The 21,893-nt window shown below is 42.0% G+C and overlaps 1 protein-coding gene across 1 annotated transcript; it reads left to right on the forward strand.

Moving 5' to 3' along the window:
• Window positions 1–1,434: 1,434 nt before the first annotated feature.
• LOC124512410 (disintegrin and metalloproteinase domain-containing protein 21-like) lies at window positions 1,435–6,673 on the forward strand. The gene is given in 4 exon segments (XM_047079894.1): window positions 1,435–1,480; window positions 1,582–2,001; window positions 4,450–5,037; window positions 5,040–6,673. Coding segments are annotated over 4 exon segments (2,688 nt in total).
• The last annotated feature ends 15,220 nt before the right edge of the window (window positions 6,674–21,893 follow it).

The following is a 21,893-nucleotide window of genomic DNA, read 5'->3' on the forward strand; positions in this document are numbered from 1 at the left end:
ATGTGATGTCCTCCATTAACAAAGGGAATGACTGAATCAAAGCCATCTTTAATTTATTCATAAAATCATTAGACACAGTTTTTTCATGAACAAAAAACACATCTTCATCACTTTAAAATAACTCAATTAAAAAGGAGAAGGAAATTACCTCCACATGATCATGGCCACTATGAGAGCCCACACCTGACAGCATATTGAACATAAAATACTAAAACCATTCCTGCCACATCAGTAGGCAGGCAATGATGGTCATCCCCAATGGAAGTATTCCACATGATAACGTGAAGAATAACTATGCCGCCTCAAACCATGTCATCGTGTCACAGTCCTTATTTGGATGAAAGTCATGGGAGAAACAGCCAGTCCAAGGACACTCAGACCCTCCTGTGTCCCTTGACAGCAGGATATAAATCTCCCTTGGGAAACTCCCTTCCCTGTACCAGGAGGGGAGAACCATCCTTAGCACCAGAATAAGGAACTCAGGGACAAGAAGGTTGTGCAAACAAACCTAGTTATTTGTTGACTAGTTAAATACCCCAAAACCACACCTTTGTCTTGACTCTTGCCAAATCCAATAGTTCGTTGTCTGAAAGTCACAAGTGCCACCTGCTTTGTTCATTCTCTGGGTGTCATGTTATTAGGAAGCCCAGGCACTTGCAAAAGGAAATTTATTCTCCCCTTTAGATCAGTCTTATGTCAATTGAATCCTTACACCGGGTGAAAACCCAGAAGAAAAGAAGGGAAAGGCATTCTTCTCCTACAACTGGAAGAAGTACCCACAAACTTTGGCAATAAAAAGAAATAAAAGACATTTAAATCAGTAAGGAGGAAGGACAATTATTTGTTTGCAGATGACATGATCTTAAACATAACAAAACCCTAGAGATACCACAAAAAAATATTAGAACCAGTTTTTTTAAATGAGGAAAAGTGCAGGATGCACAATGAGCACAATAAACAAAGAAAATAAATAAAAATAAACCACCTATGATTCTACACACCAGCATGGAAATATATGCAAAACAAATAACAAAATTATACAACTGAAAATGGCACGGAATAAAGTACTTGGGATTAAACTTTATAAATTATGTAAAATAACTGTAGAGCGAAAATGACCTTTGTTGATGAAAGACATGTAAAAATGCACAAATTCCGCAAATATACCTGTGCTCACTGATAACAATTATTCATATTGTCACAGCACCATCCACACAAACTAATGTAGAAATGCATCCCAAACCTGCCATTCACTTTTAAAGAATCAAATCTAAGTCTGCAGTGTGATATATATGCAAGAGGACATGCAAATAGGGCCCTCTCTGTGCTGATAAAACCAGCCCAGCCCGACCTTGCAGCTGGGAGAGGAGCCCCAGCTCCAGGGGTCCCAGGTGTTCCCATTCTCTGATCAGGACAGAACACAGACACCTCACCATGGAGTATGTGCTTGGCTGGGTTTTCCTTGTTGCTTTTTTAAAAGGTAATTCATGGTGAACGAGAGACACTGAGTATGTGAGTGGATATGAGTGAGAACCAGTGGATGTGTGACAGTTTCCTGACCAAGATGTCTTGCGTCTGCAGGTGTCCAGTGTGATGTGCAGCTGGTGGAGTCTGTGGGAGACCTGGCGAAGCCTGGGGGGTCCCTGAGACTCACCTGTGTGGCCTCTGGATTCACCTTCAGTAGCTATGGAATGAGCTGGGTCCGCCAGGCTCCAGGGAAGGGGCTGCAGTGGGTCGCAGCAATTAATTATAATGGAGGTAGCACAGGCTACGCAGACTCCGTGAAGGGCCGATTCACCATCTCCAGAGACAACTCCAAGAACACGCTGTATCTGCAGATGAACAACCTGAAGACTGAGGACACGGCCATATATTACTGTGCAAGAGACAGCGTGAGGGGACCTCGCTGGGAGCCCACAGGCAAACCTCCCTGCAGGAGGGGATCAGCACCACCAGGGGGCGCACACTATGCACAATTCTCCTTTGTGTTTCCAGGAGCAGGTGCAGATGGAGGTTACAGACAGGTTTCCATTCAGGGTCTGGGGCTTCCTCTCCACAGAGCAGTTTCCCCAGGGAGCCTCTCTGGACACAGGATTCTGTGCTTACCTATTAACTCTCTGAATTAGATACCTGTTGCATAGGAAAACTGCACTAACATGCACAAAAGACACAGTTGTTTGCATTGCTTACTCCTGTCCCTCAACATGAGTGAATTACAGACTTTCTGAGGCACAACATCTGAGCCATTAGAGGAGTCCCAGATGCACTCCCTGTGCAGCCAGGACCACAGGATCCCACAGCTCCCCATTAACTTCACCCAGCGCTTGTCCCAATCAAACAACGTGACACTCCCTCCTGGCACTTGCTACTCAGGACGTTAAATGAGCTACAGCTTTATTCAATTCCTCTAAACAAGAGATAAATCATCTCCATGTATTAGTCTGTATTCTTCTGAGGAACAGAACCCAAAGCACATTGGTTTCCCTGACTAAAGAGGTTGGGAAGTCCCATGATCTACCGTCACAAGCTGGAGACCCAGGAAAACCAGTGGTGTAATATGTCTGATTCTGAACTAGGGTCTAGTCTCAGAACGTAGAGATCTGATGATATAACTCTCATAACAAGGGCCAGAGGAGACCACTGTTCCAGTTCAAACAAGCACTTGGAAAGTAAAAATGAGGGAATTCTTCCTCCATCTGCATCAGATTCTATTCAGAACCTTAATGGAATGGGTGATGCCCAGACAGAAACCATGGAAGGAAATGCCAGTCTCTTCTGGAAACACATCACAGACATCCACAGAAACAGTGGTGAATCTGGGTACCCATGACTCAGTCAAGATAACCCATAAAGTTAATCATGACAAGTCAACTTCCTGTAAACGTGGAGCTCAAAGACTGAAGACTTGAATTTAAATTAAAAATAAAACAAGAAAATTAAATACATACATATATGAACTATTGGGACTACCTCAAAATAGCATGCTTCTGCACAATGAGGGAAAATTCAACAAAACCAAAGGCAACCTATGGAATGGAAGAAGATATTGTAAATGACATATCCTCAGGGTTAGTATTCAAACTATGTAAATGTTTTTAAATTATTTTCACGTTATCAGTAGAGAGTGTGTCCATGCAGTTCATCATACTGTCATGTGAGAAGCAAAATTCGTGTCTTCCACTTTTGTTTTAAGATCTCACTGAACATGAGACCAACACTCTTCACAAAATTTGAACCATACAGTACAGTATTGTTAATTACAGGGGTAATGTTGTGGAGACCCCTCTAGAACTTAATCATCTTGCGTAGCAGAAAATCATAGCCCTTGAGATCTACTCCTCATCACCCCTCCCTGCCAGCCCCTGACAACTGCCATTCCACTCTCCATTGTATTGTTATCAAATCCCAAATTCAGCTGAGTATTTCTGGAAAGGTCAATGTTCAAAGTTTTAGTTTTGGTGGTAAAAGAAGTTGAGCTTTATTTAGGAGGCCAGCCACCCGGAGAAAAGGCAGACTCTTCTCCAAAAGCCAACTCTAAGGGTTTCTGCCCAACCCAGGGGATTTTAAAGGACTAGACGGTACTTAAACAAGGGAGTTCCATGGTGGATACCATTTTCGATCATGTGCAGCCTCCATGGTGCAAGCTGCCAACGTAACCTCAACTCCCCTGCATCTATCTCCACCTGAGGAGAGAAATTCACAGGCATGGGAGAAGACTGCCAGAGGCCAGGAAAGAACCACAATAAGGGATTAGAGGGGAAATCCCCTGGGGCTCACACATGTTCAGCAGTACCTTCTGTTCTCACCAGATGGCATAAGAAAAAACTAAAATACAACCTTGTACTTCACCAATCATGACACAGAATACTGGGAAATGTTTCCTCAGTAAACTCAGAGGAAGCTTCAAAGCAACAACCAAAAGGATCAAATGGCTTGCAAACTAATAGCCAACCAGAATAAGACATGTAAAATTACAAAGCGATGTTTTTCAATACGTACAAAGGTAAAAGTGACAGTCTACCTCCATATCCCATGGAAGTAGGAAGCATTGGTCTCCATAATGAGGGAAAGCAGTCATCCAGAGAAAGTGACCCAGCAGTACCACAGGACATGGAATTGGTAGAGAAATTCAGTGTTATAATTTCATATCCCGTATCCAAGTAGAAGGAGAAAAGATGGAATGTGTTGAATACAGCCATGTCTCTGGGTCCAAGTCCCTACCCATGTCCATGTGAGCACTGTTGACCATGGCTCACCTGCCTCTCCTACATCCACCCCAGGTGAACGGATGAGCAGGGTCACCCAAAGCCACACCCTGTGACTGTTACCTAACCCCACAGGTGGCCCCGAGGTGTAGGGTGCTGGCCACCCGGTACAGCCCTCTGTTCTGTCAGATGGTCTAGACCTGGCTTTGCTGAGGATCCTCCATTTATCCATTCTCACTGGCAGATGTCTCTGAGCAGGGCATGAGGCTGGCAGAGGACCAGGTCACCCTGAGGGCACCCCTCTTGCTGTTTGCGCTCTGGGCATTGCTGGCTCCTGTCCAAGGTTCTCAAGGTCGTCCCTCATGGCGCTACATCTCTTCTGAGGTGGTAATTCCCAAGAAGGAGTTGCACCATGGCAAGGGCGTTCAGATGCCTGGCTGGCTGTCCTATAGCCTGCATTTTGGGGGCGAGAGCCATGTTATCCACATGAGGCACAAGAAACTCTTTTGGTCCAGACATTTGCTGATGATGACTCAGGATGATCAGGGAGCCTTGCAGATGGACTACCCCTTCATCCCTCCAGACTGTTACTACCTCGGCTACCTGGAGGAGATTCCTCCTTCCATGGTCACCATGGACACGTGCTATGGGGGCCTTGAAGGTATCATGAAGTTGGATGACCTTGCCTATGAAATCAGACCCCTCAGTGATTCCCAACGGTTTGAACACGTTGTTTCTCAGATAGTGGCAGACACCAATGCAACGGGACCTACTTATAACCTGGGGTATAAGGAGGATAGGAACCCCCTGTTCTCTCAAGCAAATACCAGTGCAGCCCCCGGATCTCTAGTAAGTTGTATTAATCCCATCATGGAATTTTGAAAGGACTTGTTCTCGGTTCCAAAACAATGTATAGTGTGTTCAACAACGTGTCAAAATGTGCCCGATTCCTCATAAGGCTTGTTAGTTTGACTGACTCAATGCTTCAAGGTATTGATGTAAGGCACTATATTTCCTCCATGGTCATTTATAATCTGGAAGATCCGGTTGTCTTGAACAATTTTCAGGTGCCAGGGAGTCCGATTCATCTCTACTTTCAAAGACACTTGTTTGTTGCTTTTCAACCACATACAACTTTACTTATGAACAAAGATGCACCACATGAACTTCAGTTTCAGCCAGCCACATATGCAGTATGCGGATCAAAATCCATCATCTCGCTTGCTTCTCTAGGCAGACATTTTTTATTCTTGTCTGTGTTAGTAGCACAAAAAATTGCATTATCTATTGGTATTTTTTATGACAATTAGTTTTGTGCATGCCAGAGGAGGTCTACCTGCATTATGAATCAATACCCTATTATGACAGATTCTTTCAGTAACTGTTCCTTCATTCATATGCAGCATGTAGTGGTGAATAATTTTTGTGAGTGCATATTTGACTCAGGACTTTCCTATTTCAATAAAAGCCTGACTCACGATCGTTGTGGAAACTATGTAGTGGAGCCAGGTGAGCAGTGTGACTGTGGCTCCTTCAAGCAGTGCTACAACAATCCCTGCTGTACGAGTGATTGTATTCTAACCCCTGGCAGCAAATGTAATACAGGCAGATGCTGTACAAACTGCACCTATTCCGATGCTGGGACATTCTGCAGGCAAATCCAAAATATATGTGATCTTCCAGAATACTGCCGTGGGGTGTCCGTGGAGTGCCCTGATGACTTCTATATGCAAGATGGAACCCCGTGCACTGAAGAGGGCTACTGCTATCATGGAAACTGCACTGAACGCACTATGCACTGCCAAGAAATCTTTGGCAGAAATGCTGTGAAGGCTGAAAATATCTGCTATACCATAAATCAAAAAGGCAGCCGATATGGACACTGCAGAAGAGACCCAGGGGTATTCAAATCTAAACCCTGTTCCCCCACAGACATGCAGTGTGGAAGGCTGCAGTGTAGTAACGTCACCCATCTCCCTCAGCTGCAAGAGCATGTCGGATTTCATCAGTCTGAGATCTCAGGGTTCTGGTGTTTTGGGCTGGATTCGCATCGTAGCACAGGAACAACCGATATTGGTCATGTGAGAACTGGTACCCCCTGTGCTCCTGGAAAGTTCTGTCAGGATACCTACTGCAATGGCAGTGTGGCTCAGCTGAACTACGACTGTATCCCGGAGAAATGCAGTCACAGAGGGATATGCAACAATAACAGGAACTGCCATTGCCACGTAGGCTGGGATCCTCCGCGGTGCACTGAACGAGGCACTGGTGGGAGCACAGACAGTGGACCCCCTCCAAGAAGAATGCGCTCAGTCAGGCAAAGTCGTGAATCCGTGGTATATCTCAGAGTGATCTTTGCTAGAATCTATGTCTTAATTGCTGCATTCCTCTTTGGTGTTGCCGGAAATGTCAGAACTATCAACAGACAGAAAGTTACGGAAGAGACTGTTGATCAAGACAATGCATAATTCAGCCTCCAGACTCCTAAACAACTATAGACAAGCCACGTGGCTCATCTGTGAAAATACAGTAATGAGGCGGCACAGCTAACATCCACGTTTCCAGGGGTCTGCGGGAGACACGGGGGTCCACAGGCACATCATGGACCTGACACCAGGTCTCTGATGCATCACTGAGAACTCTGAAATAAAACTTGAAAACTGCATGCTTGTGGCCTCTATGTATTTGTGTAAGCCTGTAAGAGCCCAAACGGTGCCTAAGACTCTGTGCAGAAGACCTGAGTCAGCAGCTGTGTCTTGGGCTGAGGTTTCTGGTTCCAGAAATAAGAGAAGTTGCCACAAGCTCCTTTAGGGACAAATGCATGAATTTTCCCCAAAACTGTGCTCTTGCACACTGAGCTTTGTCTCATTCTTCCGGTGACCTCTCATTTCCTGATCCCAATATGGGTTCAGGGTGATGGAGGGCTACCACCCACCCATCCTGCCTGTCCCACACTGGGGTGTCTGTGGGCTGTCAGGGAAAGGGACATGGATTCGATCCCAGCCAGTGCAAGCTTTGCCTCCCTGGAGAGCAAATTTCCGAATGTGGGAGACTGAGACTATGAGGCTGAAAGTAGCCCCCAGTGAAATCAATCCGAAAGGTAGGCACAAGTGCCTATGGATGTCTCTGGCATTCCGAGGGAGCCCGATGAGTATGAACCCCTTTTCTCCTTCTTTTGTCTATTTTTCAGTGAGTTCATCTTAGATGAGGGTCTGCCTAGGATTTCCACTTTGGTTCTCCTAAGAGCCTTCTAGAAATCCTGCAGAGTTGAGCCTGTGGAAAGTTAGGGACCCTTTTTCTAAATATTTTTTACTATTTTTACAGTTGTCTAGAATATATTTTAAATCATAATAGTGATATTAAAGTCTGTTTATTTTCTTCTGAATTGAAAATATACAACTTTTTAATAGTAATTTATTAGGAAATTTTCAGAACTATATAGTAACTGTTTCAGAAATTACTTTGGAATAAGAATTTATCCCATAATTTACCAATAGATGTAAAACACATGAAGCACATAACAGGATTTTCACTTCAGTTCATACCTAGAATCCTTTTGTGGGTGCAGATAGTCTTGTAAGTTGTACCAATGTGTCCCCATGCATGCACTTTGTCTCAAAGACACATGGTTACACAAAGTATTAGACTGCCATGTGTACACATATTCTCCATGTTCCAGGGCAAACAGGTAATCATACGATCCCAGCACCTCCTGAAATTCCCATGCAGCCACACTGCATGTTCCCAGCAAGAATGCGTCCAGGAATGTTTGGGAAGGAGGGCCAAACAGGGTCCCCGGCCACCTGCTCAGTAAACTACAGAAGGATGCTAAGTGAGCTGTGGAGTAACATCAGCCCTTCTGTCTGTTTGGACACACGTGTTACAGATGCAGACCTATTCAGGTAACACCATACATGTGCTGGAAACGTGAGTTTACCTTCAGGATAAAGTAAGAATGGGTCCTGTGGAGGATCTAGCACCCACAGGCCACACCCACTAATTGATGGGAGTCTACACACCAGCACACAGCGATGTGGGCTTCAAGTATAGTGCTGGGTCTGAGCTGACAAGCAGAATGTGGCTGAACCTAGAGCCTAGAAAGGTGAAGGGGAGGAAGAAATTCTCCACCAAATGTTCTTGTGGACCAAGAACTAAGTTCACATCACCTGGATTAACAGGGGAAAGAAACCAAAGTTCATTGTGTGTGCACAGAGGTCCCCCTAGATACACATTAACTAGATCAGAGAAGTGAGGGCCCCCTAAACTGACATTAATGAGCTAAGCAAAGTGAGTGCCCCCTAGAGTAATATTAACTAGATAAGTGAACTGTAGTGTGCCCCCTAGATTTACTAACTAGATAAAGTGAGTGCCCCCTCAGATATACACAAATCAGATAAGCTAAGCAGGTGCCCATTAGATTTATATTGACTAAATAAGTAAAGTGTAGCGTGCTCCCTAGATTTACATTAACTAGATAAGCTAAGTGAGTGTCCCCTAAATTTACATTAACTGGATAAGCAAGGTGAGTGCCCCTTAGATTTATATTACTTAGGTAAGTGAAGTGTAGCTTGCCCCCTAGATATACATTAACTCCATAAACTGAGTGCCCCCTAGATATACATTAACCAAATAAGTAAAGTGGAGTACCCCCTAGATACCCATTAACTAGACTGGCAAAGTGACTGCCCTCTAGATTTATGTTAACAAGAGAAGCAAAGTGAGTGCCCCCTAGATGAATAACTAGATAAGTGAAGTTAGTGACCCCTAGATTTACATAACTAGATAAGCAAAGTTTAACCTGTCCCCTAGATTTATATTAACTACAAGAGTGAAGTGAGTGCCACCTACATATACATTAACTCCATAAGGGAAGTGAGTGCCCCCTATATATACATGAAGGAGGTAAGTGAGGTGAGTGCCCCTAGAATTATATTAACTAGATAAGGAAGAGAGTGCCCATAGATATACATATACTGGATAAGCAAAGTGAGGTTTCCCTAGATTTACATTAACTATCTAGGCGAAGTGTAGCTTGCCCCTGGATTTACATTCACTACATAAGCAAAGTGAGTGTGTCCCCTAGATTGACATTAACTAGATATGGGAAGTGTAGCTTGCCCCCGAGATTTGCATTTACTAGATAAGCAAAGTGAGTGCCCCCTAAACATACACTAACCGGATAATTAAAGTGAGTTCCCCCTATGCTGACATTAACTAGATAAGCAAATTGAATGCACCCTAGATACACATTAATTAGATAAGCAAAGTGTGCTTACCTAATGTGTCCCATAGATTTTCATTAACAAGACAAGGAAATGAGTGCCCCCTAGATTTACATTAACTAGATAAGTGAAACGAGTGCCCCATAAATTCACATTAACTAAGTGAGTTAAATGAGTGCCCACTACATAAAAATTTACTGGGTAAGTGAATGATCCCTAGATTTCCATTAACTACATAAGGGAACTGAGTGCCCCCTAGATTTACATTAACTAGATAATCACAGTGAGTTCCCCTAAATTTATTTTAACTAAATCAGCGCAGTGCCCCCTAGATTTATATTAACTAGTTGCACGAGATCAATATTAACTAAATAAGTGAACTTTAGTGTTCCCACTAGAATTACCTTAACTACATAAGGGAACTGAGTGTCCCCTAGATTTACATTAAATCGATAAGCAAAGCGAGTGCCCCCTAGGTCTATATTAACTAGATAAGGGTGATGAGTGCTCCCTACATATACGTTAATGACATAAGGGAAGTTAGTGACTCCTAGATACACATTAACCACACAAGCAAAGCATTGCCTGCTGTTTTCAGCAAAGCCAGAAAGCAGTGTTCTGCTTTGCTATGTGTTCCCTGTAATGTCCTACACCAGGACATACCTATTTGATTTCCCACATGTCTGACTTACTTCACTTATCCTGATGCCCTCAGGATCCACCCATGTTGTCGCAAAGGGCAAATTTTCATTCTTTCTTATGGACGAATCATAGAATTCCACTGTACATACAGGCCACACTTCTTTTTACCCATTCTTCTGTCTGCGGACACATAGGGTGTTTTGGTTCTTGTAAATAATGCTACAATGCACAAGGGTGGGGGGAATGAAGATATCATTTAAAGTTAGAGTTTTCACTTTCTTTGGAAAGTTGGACATCCACAAAGACTCCAGTCCATGTGTGATCATCTAAGACCCTTTCCCAGAACCTCGGAGACCACAGACAAGAAAGGTGGAGCAGGTTCAGGGGTCACTGTAGAGTCCATAGCCACACTCAGGTATGTTCACCTATGCATGTGTAGGGAAGACTCTTCAGGGGTCCATTGGCATATGGAGCTGGATCCCACAGGGCCCAAAAATGCACATTTGCTTGTGGATGGATGCCAAGTTTTGGATGGGTGTGAGAGATAACACAGGGACATCTTAGGCTGCTAGGAGGCTGACATTACCCCTCTACTACACTTCCAATTCTTTTGTGAGATTCAATAGACAAAAGCATTAAGTGTGACTATAAATCAAAGCTCATGGGTACACAATACATACAGATGTGACCTGTGACATCTGTAGAGTGGGGAGTGGTGTGGAGCCGTTAAAGTGTACTTGTCCATGGGATTGAATTTAAGTAGTTATCAGTTGACAATAGACTGTTACAGCTTTAGAGTGTTTTGTGTAAGGGCATGGTAAACCCAAAGGATCTATCTAAAGAATGTGCACAAAAGGAACAAAGAAGCAAATGAAAATGTGTCACTGCAAAATATCAACTAAGCACAAAGGAAGCCATTCATATGGGAAATGGAGTACAAAAGCTGTGAGATGTAGAAAGAAAACACAGGTCTTATGTTATGTTCCAATCACAATGAGGAAAAGTGTTCACCGGTCTTGTTTTGTTTTGTTTTGTTTTGTTTTTTGTTTTGTTTTGTTTTACATCCCAAATTGCTCATGATCTATCCCCTGGCCATAATGTCTTTAATTTTTTTCAAAAATGCCACGATCTCTACTTAGCACCAGTGTCCTAACACCTGTTGTTATGGCTGTTGTTTCTATGAGTGTACAGAATCACATGAAATTATTCCCACCAACACACACACATGCACACTTGTATGAAATCTTCTCTGTGCATAAACATCTTTAGGGTTAATATCACATATTGTATGATTTGCAGTCATGTCCATGTATAGTTAAATTATTACTAGCCAAATGTGTATAGGAATGTCTTCTAGGAATACCTTTTTTTTTTGGCCCCAGATTTATTGAGAGATAATCGACATATAACATTATGTAAGTTTAAGGTGTACAATGTGATGCCTTGATACATGTATATAATGCGAAATGCTTACCAAGTTGACGTTAGTCAATACATTCTTCAGCTAATTATGGTAAGAACATAAAGCAACTTTCAATATACAATATGTATATTAATTATTGTCATCTTGCTATACATTAGACCCATGGAAGCTTTTTGTCTATCTTCTAACTGGAAGTTTGGACACACTGAGCAATGCCCCCCCCCATTTTCCCTGCCCCTCAGTCCCTGGAACCCACCATTGCACACTCTGTTTCTGTGAATTTGATGTTTCTAGACTCCACATGTAAGTGTGATCATACAGAATGTGTCTTTCTCTGTCTGACTAATTTAACTTAGCATAATGTCTTCAAGCTTCATCCATGTAGTCACAAATGGCACGATTATCTTTTATATGGATGAAACCTATCATCTATGTATCTATCTATCTATCTATCTATCTATCTATCTATCTATCTCTGTATCCATCCATCTATCTATCTAATCTCACATCTTCTTTATCTATTAATCCGTTGATGAGCAGTTAGGTCTCTTCAGTGTCTCAGCTATGGAGAATAAGACTGCAATGAACATGGGGTGCACATATCTCTGATGTAGTGACTTCATCCCCTGTATATATCACTCAGAAATGGGATCGCTGGGCACAACCATACTTTTGTTTCTAATTTTTTGAGAATTCTCCATACTGCTTTCAGTAGTAACCTCACCAGTTTACATTCCTAGGGACAGTGTACCACGTTTGCTTATTTCCACGTGCTCACAAGCATTTGTTATCTCTTGTCTGATGGTAACAACCATAATAACAGGTGTGAAGTGTTATGGGATTGTGGCTTTGATTTGCATGTCTCTGGTGATGAGTGATGTTGAGCACCTTTTAATGCACTTGCTGGACGTTTGTACATGGACTTTGGAAACATGCCCTTTCAAGTCCTCTACTCCCCCATTTTTTTTTAAATTGGGTTGCTTGTTATAATATTCAGCAAAATAAGCTTTTTTTAAATTTTGGATATGAACCTCATATCACATGTTTTACAATTTTTTTCCATCCCTGTAAAATGTCTTTTCCTTTGGTGAATGTGTCTTTTCCTAAGCAGAAGATTTTTAGTTTGATGTGTTCTCACTCACTGATTTTTGTCTTTATTGACTGTGCATTTGGGGTCATATCCAAAACATCATTTCCAAGGCCAAGGTCAAGGAGATTTTTGCCCATGTAGTTTTTAGGTGTGTTATGGTATCCCTATCTGGTTTTTGTGTAAAAGGAAGGCGGGCATTTTAAAACTAGTGGGGACATTCACTCTTCCTCTCAAGTTGGGCACCAGCAGACAGCCCCTTTGTGTCTCCAGCTGAGGAGGGAACCCCACATGCATAGGAGGAGACTGCCAGAAGCCAGGAAAGAATCACAATAAAGGATTAGAGGGAAAAAAATCCTAGGGCTCACACGTGGTCAGCAGTAGTTTCACTTCTCCCCAGATGGAATAAGAAAATACTAAAATACAACCTTGTACTTCACCAATCATGACACAGAATACTGGGAAATGTTTCCTCAGTAAATTCAGAGGAAGCTTCAAAGTAACAACCAAAAGGATCAAATGGCTTGGAAACTAATAGCCAACCAGAATAAGACATGTAAAATTACAAAGCAATGTTTTTCAACACGTACAAAGGTAAAATTGACGTCTACCTCCACATCCCAAGGAAGTAGGAAGCAGTGGTCTCCATAATGAGGAAAAGTAGTCATCCACAGAAAATGAACCGGCAGTACCACAGGACATGGAAGTGGTAGAGAAGTTCAGGGTGTTAAAATCGTATATTCTGTATTCAAGTAGCTAAAGGAAAGATGGAATGTGTTGAATAGAGCCATGTCTCTGAGTCCAAGTCCCTACTATGTCCATGTGAGCATGCTTGGACAGGGCCCGCCTGCCTCTGCCACATGTGCCCCAGCTAAACTGATGTGCAGGGTCACCCAATACCGCACCTTGGGACTGTTACCTAACCCCAAAGGTGGCCCCCAGGTGTAGGGTGCCGACTGCCCAGCACAGCCCTCTGTTCTGTCTGATGGTCTAGACCTGGCTTTGCTGAGGATCCTCCATTTATCCATTCTCACTGTCAGATGTCCCTGAGCAGGGGCATGAGGCTGGCAGAGGGCCAGGTCACCCTAAGTGCGTCCCTCTTACTGTTTGCATTCTGCGCAGTGCTGGCTCCTGTCCAAGGTTCTCAAGGTCGTCCCTCATGGCGCTACATCTCCTCTGAGGTGGTATTTCCCAAGAAGGATCTGAACCACAGCAAGGGCATTCAGATGCCTCGCTGGCTGTCCTATAGCCTGCGTTTGTGGGGCTAGAGACAAAATTTCATTTTTACTTTCAATTTCTATTAAAAATATTCCTCTTTGGGGAGAGAGGGGAAAACGGAGGCTTAGGAGAACACCTTATAATGCTGATCGCTTAGATTCCACCCACATCTGCCTAATAACCCAGAAAACTTCCAGAAGACTAGCAGAACGGACTCTCCAGAGCCAAGCACACACAAGAAGCCTAAGGAAAACGGTAGGAAGGGCAGAGAGGCGGTGCATGCTATACGGACAGGAGGGAGGGAGACAGGGCTGTGGAGGGGGAGACAGCCCTGGAAGGCACAGCCCCCAAAGTCTGGCTTGCAAAAGCGGAGGGGCCGGACTCTGTAAGTTCTGACAGCCAACGGGGCTTAACATCTGGGATGCTAACAGTCAACAGCTCTGCTCTCAGAGAGCGGGGAGAGTAAAAGGACACCTGGAGGCAGAGTTGATGAGTCCCAGAAGACAGAGCTCAGCTCGGCAGGAACAAAGGCAGTGGCCAGCGCCATCTCCCTCTCCCATCCCCCAGCCGAAACCCCAAAGGGAACCAGTTCCTGTCACCAAACTTGCTTGCATCACGCAAACACCCAACTCTGTGCTTCTGTGGATCCATCCCTCCGACGGGTCTGCCTCCCTCCTGGTGCTTCAGGGCCCCTACCACAGAGGACCAGTGATGGCAATGCAAGCTAAGCCTACCCCTCCTGCCACTGCGCACCTTGCGGATCCACCCTGCTTAATATGCCAGATCCTATCGAAGCAGCACCCCAAGTCTGGAAGTGTGCAAGCAGCACAGACAGGGGCCACACACCTCCACAGTGAATCTTGCCCCTGGGAGAGGGTAAGATAAGGTACACACCAGTGTGACTGTGGCCCCAGCGGTGGGCTGGGGGCAGACATTGAGTCTGACTGCAGCCCCGCCCACCAACACAAGTTACACCAGACAGCACAGGGGAAGTGCCCTGCAGTTTGGAGCCACCACAGGGACTACCAAAAATGGTGAAACGGAAGAACTCGCCTCAAAAGAAACTCCAGGAAGTAGCGACACCCAACGAATTGATCAAAAACGATTTAAGCACTATAACACAACAAGAATTTAGAATAATAGTCATAAAAGTAATCACTGGGCTTGAAAAAAAGCTCAGAAGAAAGCAGAGAATCTATTACTACAGAAATCAAGGGACTAAGAAATAGTCATGAGGAGCTAAAAAAATACTATAAATGAGGTGCAAAATAAAATGGAGGTGGCCGTAGCATGGACTGAAGAGGCAGGGGAGAGAATAGGTGAATTAGAGGATAAAATTATGGAAAAAGAGGAAGCTGCGAAAAAGAGAGGTAAAAAAATCCAGGAGTACGAGGGGAGAATTAGAGAACTAAGTGATGCAATCAAATGGAACAATATCTGTATCATAGGAATTCCAGAAGAGGAAGAGAGAGAGAAAGGGGCTGAAGGTGTACTTGAACAAATCATAGCTGAGAACTTCCCTGATCTGGGGAAGGAAAAAGGCATTGAAATCCAAGAGGCACAGAGAACTGCTTTCAGATGTAACTTGAATCGATCTTCTGCATGATATATCATAATGAAACTGGCAAAATACAGGGATAAAGAGAAAATTCTGAGCAGCTAGAGATAAACATGCTCTAACTTACAAAGTGAGATCCATAAGAGTAGTGGCAGACCTATCTACCAAAACTTGGCAGGCCAGAGAGGAATGGCAGGAAATCTTCAGTGTGATGAACAGAAAAATGCATCCAAGAATCCTTTATCCAGCAAGTCCGTCATTCAGAATAGGAAAGATAAAGGTCTTCCCAAACAAACAAAAATGGAAGGAATTCATCACCACTAAACCAGCCCTACAAGAGATCCTAAGGGGGATTCTGTAAGTGAAATGTTGCAAGGACCACAAAGTATCAGAGACATCAGTACAAGCATGAAACCTACAGATATCACAATGACTCTAAACCCATAACTTTCGATAAGACAATGTAAATGGACTAAATGCTCCAACCAAAAGACACAGGGTATCAGAATGGATAAAAAAAACAAGACCCATCTATTTGCTGTCTACAAGAGACTCATTTGAGACCTGAGGACACCTTCAGATAGAAATAGATCACATACTGGGTCAGAAAACAGCCCTTCCTAAGTACAAAAGAACTCAGATCATACCATGCACAGTTTCAGACCAAAATGCTATGAAACTTGAAATCAACCACAGGAAAAAGTCTGGAACACTTCCAAAAGCATGGAGGTTAAAGAACACCCTACTGAAGAATGAACGGGTCACCCAGGCAACTAGAGAAGAAATTAAAAAATATGTGGAAACAAATGAAAATGAAAATACAACACTCCAGGGGGGCCTAGGTGGCTCAGTCGGTTGAGATTCCAACTTTGGCTCAGGTCACAATTTCCCAGCTTGTGAGTCCGAGCCCCACGTCCGGGTCTGTGCTGACAGCTCAGAGTCTGAAGCCTGCTTTAGATTCTGTGCCTCCCTCTCTCTCTGCCCCTAACCCACTCGCATTCTGTCTCTGTCTCTTTCAAAAATAAATAAACATTAACAAATAAGAAAATACAACAATCCAAATGCTTTAGGATGCAGCAAAGGCAGTCCTGAGAGGAAAATACATTGTAATCCAAGCCTATCTCAAGAAACAAGAAAAAAATCCCAAATACAAAATCTAACAGCACACATAAAGGAAATAGAAGCAGAACAGCAAAGACACACTAAACCCAGCAGAAGAAGAGAAATAATAAAGATCAGAGTGGAAATAAACAATATAGAATCTAAAAAACTGAAGAGCAGATCAATGAAACCAAGATTGGTTTTTTTGAAAAAATAAACAAAATTGATAAACCTCTAGCCAGCCTTCTCAAAAAGAAAAGGGAGATGACCCAAACAGATAAAATCATGAATGAAAATGGAATTGTTACAACCAAACCCTTAGAAATACAAGCAATTATCAGGGAATACTATGAAAAATTATATGCCAACAAACTGGACAACTTGGCAGAAACGGACAAATTCCTAAGCACCCATGCACTTCCAAAACTCAAACAGGAAGAAATAGAAAATTTGAACAGACCCATAACCAATGAAGAAATTGAATCAGTCATTAAAAATCTCCCAACAAACAAGAGTCCAGGGCCAGATGGCTTCCCCGGGGAATTCTACCAGACATTTAAAGCAGAGATAATACCTCTAGTTCTCAAGCTGTTCCAAAAAATAGAAAGGGAAGGAAAACTTCCAGACTCATTCTATGAAGCCAGAATTACTTTGATTCCTAAACCCGACAAAGACCCTACAACAAAGACAACTACAGCCCAATATCCCTGATGAATATGGATGCAAATATTCTCAATAAGATACTAGCAAATCGAATTCAACAGCATATAAAAAGAATTATTCACCATGGTCAACGGGTTCATTCCTGGGCTGCAGGCCTGGTTCAACATTGGCAAATCAATTAGTGTGATACATCACATTGATAAAAGAAAAGATAAGAACCATATGATCTTGTCAACTGATGCAGCGAAAGCATTTGACAAAATTCAGCATCCTTTCTTAATAAAAACCCTCAAGACACTCGGGATAGAAGGAACACACTTGAACATCACAAAAGCCATTTATGGAAACCCCACAGCTAACATCATCCTCAATGGGGAAAAAATTGAGATCTTTCCACCTGAGATCAGGAACACGACAGGAATGTTCACTCTGACTGCTGTTGTTTACCATAGTGTAGGAAGTTCTAGCATCAGCAATCAGACAACAAAAGGAAATCAAAGGTATCAAAATTGGCAAAGATGAAGTCAGCTTTCACTTATTGCAGATGACATGATACTACACATGGAAAACCCAATAGACTCCACCAAAAGTCTGCTACAACTGATACATGAAATCAGAAAAGTCGCAAGATACAAAAGCAATGTACAGAAATCAGTTGCATTCTTATACACTAAAAATGAAGCAACAGAAAGACCAATGAAGAAACTGATCCCATTCACAATTGCACCAAGATTCATAAAATACCTAAGAAGAAACCTAACCAAAGATGTAAAAGATCTGTATGCTGAAAACTATAGAAAGCTTATGAAGGAAACTGAAGAAGATGCAAAGAAATGAAGAAACATTCCATGCTCATGGATTGGAAGAAAAATATTGTTAAAATGTCAATACTACCCAAATCAATCTACACAATCGAAATTGCAATCCCAATCAAAATTGCACCAGCATTCTTCTCGAAGCTAGAGCAAGCAATCCTAAAACTTGTATGGAACCACAAAAGACCCAGAATAGCCAAATATTAAAGAAGAAGACCAAAGCGACAGGCATCCCAATCCCAGACTTTAGCCTCTACTACAAAGCTGTCATCATCAAGACAGCATGGTATTGGCACAAAAACAGACACACAGACCAATGGAATAGAATAGAAACCCCAGAACTAGACCCACAAACGTATGGCCAACTCATCTTTGACAAAGCAGGAAAGAATATCCAATGGAAAAAAGACAGTCTCTTTAACAAATGGTGCTGGGAGAACTGGACAGCAACATGCAGAAGAATTAATCTAGACCACTTTCTTACACCATTCACAAAAATAAACTCAAAACGGATAAAGGACCTGAATGTGAGACAGGAAACCACCAAAACCCCAGAGGAGAGAGCAGGAAATAACCTCTCTGACTTCAGCCACAGCAAATTCTTACTTGACACATCTCCAGAGGCAAGGGAATTAAGAACAAAAATGAACTATTGGGACTTCATGAAGATAAAAAGCTGCACTGCAAAGGAAACAATCAGCCAAATTAAAAGGCAGCCAACGGAATGGGAAAACATATTTGCAAATGACATATCAGACAAAGGGCTAGTATCCAAAATCTATAAAGAACTTATCAAACTCCACACCTGATAAACAAATAATCCAGTGAAGAAATGGGCAGAAGACATGAATAGACACTTCTCTAAAGAAGACATCCAATTGGCCAACAGGCACATGAGGAGATGCTCAACGTCGCTCCTCATCAGGGAAATACAAATGAAAACCACACTGAGATACCACCTCACGCCAGTCAGAGTGGCCAAAATGAACAAATCAGGAGACTATACACGCTGGAGAGGATGTGAAGAAACGGGAGCCCTCTTGCACTGTTGGTGGGAATGCAAACTGGTGCAGCCATTCTGGAAAATAGCGTGGATGTTCCTAAAAAATTAAAAATAGGTCTGCCCTATGACCCAGCAATAGCACTGCTAGGAATTTACCCAAAGGATACAGGAGTGCTGATGCATAGGGGCACTTGAACCCCAATGTTTATAGCAGCACTTTGAACCATAGTCAAATTATGGAAAGGGTCTAAATGTCCATCAACTAATGAATGCATAAAGAAATTGTGGTATCTATTCAAAATGGAATACTACCTGGCATTGAGAAAGAATGAAATGTGGCCTTTTGTAGCAACGTGGATGGATCTGCAGAGTGTTGTGCTGAGTGAAATTAGTCATATGGGGAAAGACAGATACCGTATGTTTTCACTCTTATTTGGATCCTGAGAAACTTGACAGAAGACCATGGGGAAGGGGAAGGAAAAAAAAGTTAGAGAGGGAGGGAGTCAAACCATCACAGACTCTTAAAAACTGAATAAACTGAGGGTTGATGGGGGTGGGAGGGAGGGGAGGGTGGGTGATGGGTATTGAGGAGGGCATCTGTTGGGATGAGCATAGGGTGTTGTATAGAAACCTATTTGACAATAAATTTCATATTTACAAAATAATCTTATTTAATTGTCATTACTCTGTTTTTTTTAGTTTTATGTAAATTTTTTCAAATTCTATTTTATTTCCATCATTTTATTTTGGTCTACTACAGTATATTCACTTTTTCAAATTATCAAATGATTTCTTTTTTTTCTTTTCTTTATCTTTATTCTTTTTCATTTCTTTACTTTTTTCTGAAAAACAGAACAAAAAATTCATATTTATTTTTAATTTTTATTAAAAATATTTTTATTTAATCTTTTCTACTATATTCTTTACTTTTGTGTATATTATTTTCAAATTCTATTTTACTCCCATCTACCCATTTTACTCTACTTCAGTGTATTCATTTTTTCAAATTCTCAAATGATTTACTTTGCCCCCTGGTTTTCCCCTAATCTGTCAAACCAATTTCAACACCCTGAAAAAATACTCCTAGCATGTAGCATTAACTATTAGATTTGTGTGTGTGTATGTTTAAATTTAATTTTAATAGTTTTGTAATTTTACTGTTTTATTTCAATATTTCTACTTCATTAATTCCTTTTCTCTCTTCAAAATGACAAAACGGAGGAATTCACCCCAAAATATCAACCATGAAGAAACGACAGCCAGGGATTTAACCAACACAGGTACAAGCAAGATGTCTGAACCAGAATTTAGAATCACGATAAGAAGAATACTAGCTGGAGTCAAAAATAGATTAGAATCCCTTTCTGAAGAGATAAAAGAAGTAAAAAAAATAGCCAGAATGAAATTTAAAATGCTATACCTGAACTGCAATCACGGATGGATGCAGCTGTGGTAAGGATGGATGAGGCAGAACAGAGAATCAGCGATATAGAGGACAAACTTATAGAAAATAATGAAGCAGAAAAAAAGAGGGAGATTAAGGCAAAAGAGTATGATTTAAGAATTAGAGAAATCAGTGACTCATTAAAAAGGAACATCAGAATCATAGGGGTCCCAGAGGAGGAGGAAAGAGAAATAGTGGTAGAAGGGTTATGTGAGCCGATCATAGCAGAAAACTTTCCTAACCTGGGGAAAGACACAGACATCAAAATCCGGGAAGCACAGAGGACCCCCATTAGATTCAACAAAAACTGGCCAGCAACAAGGCATACCATGGTCAAATTCACAAAATACTCAGGCAAGGAGAGAATCATGAAAGCAGCAAGGAAAAAAAGTCCCTAACATACAAGGGAAGACAGATCAGGTTTGCAGCAGACCTATGCACAGAATCTTGGCAGGCCAGAAAGGAGTGGCGGAGTCTATTCAGTGTGCTGAATCAGAAAAGTATGCAGACAAGAATTCTTTATCCAAGAAGGCTGTCATTCAAAATAGAAGGGGAGATAAAAGTTTCCCAGACAAACAAAAATTAAAAGAGTTTTTGACCACTAAACCAGCCCTGCAAAAGAATTTTAAGGGGGACTCTCTGAGGGGACTAAAGATGAAATATATGTGTGTGTGTGTGTGTGTGTGTGTGTGTGTGTGTGTGTGTATCAAAAGCAAGAAAGATTAGAAAGGACCAGAGAACACCATCACAAACTCCAGCTCTACAAGCATCATCATGGCAATAAACTCATATCTTTCAGTACTCACTCTAAACCTCAGTGGACTCAATGCCCCAATCAAAAGACATAGGGTAATGGAATGGATAAGAAAACAAGATCCATCTATATGCTGTTCACAAGAGACCCACTTTAGACCTAAAGACACCTTCAGATTGAACATAAAGGGATGGAGAACCATCTATCATGCTAATGGTCAACAAAAGAAAGCCCGAGTAGCCATACTTATATCAGACAATCTAGACTTAAAAATACTGTATCAAGAGACGCAGAAGGGCATTATTTCATGATCAAGGGGTCTATAGATGAAGAAGACCTAATCATTGTAAACATTTATGTGCCAAATGGGAGAGCACACAAATATATAAATCAATTAATCACAAACATAAAGAAACTCACCGATAGTAATACCATAATATTAGGAGACTTCAACACCCCACTCACAGCAATGGACAGATCATCTCAACAAAAAATCAACAAGGAAAGAATGGCTTTGAATGACACACTGGACCAGATGGACTTAACAGATATATTCAGAACATTTCATCCTAAAGCAGCAGAATATGCATTCTTCTCCAGTGCACATGGAACGTTCTCCAGAATAGACCATATACTGGGACACAAATCAGCCCTAAGTAAGTAAAAAGTACAAAAAGTACAAAAAGATCGAGATCATACTTTGCATATTTTCAGATCACAATGCTATGAAACTCGAAATCAACCACAAGAAAAAATTT

Source organism: Lynx rufus, unplaced genomic scaffold, assembly GCF_022079265.1.
Source record: "Lynx rufus isolate CCGP_SWC_20201006 ecotype Redwood Valley unplaced genomic scaffold, mLynRuf1.p SCAF_17, whole genome shotgun sequence".
Lineage (NCBI taxonomy): Eukaryota > Metazoa > Chordata > Mammalia > Carnivora > Felidae > Lynx > Lynx rufus.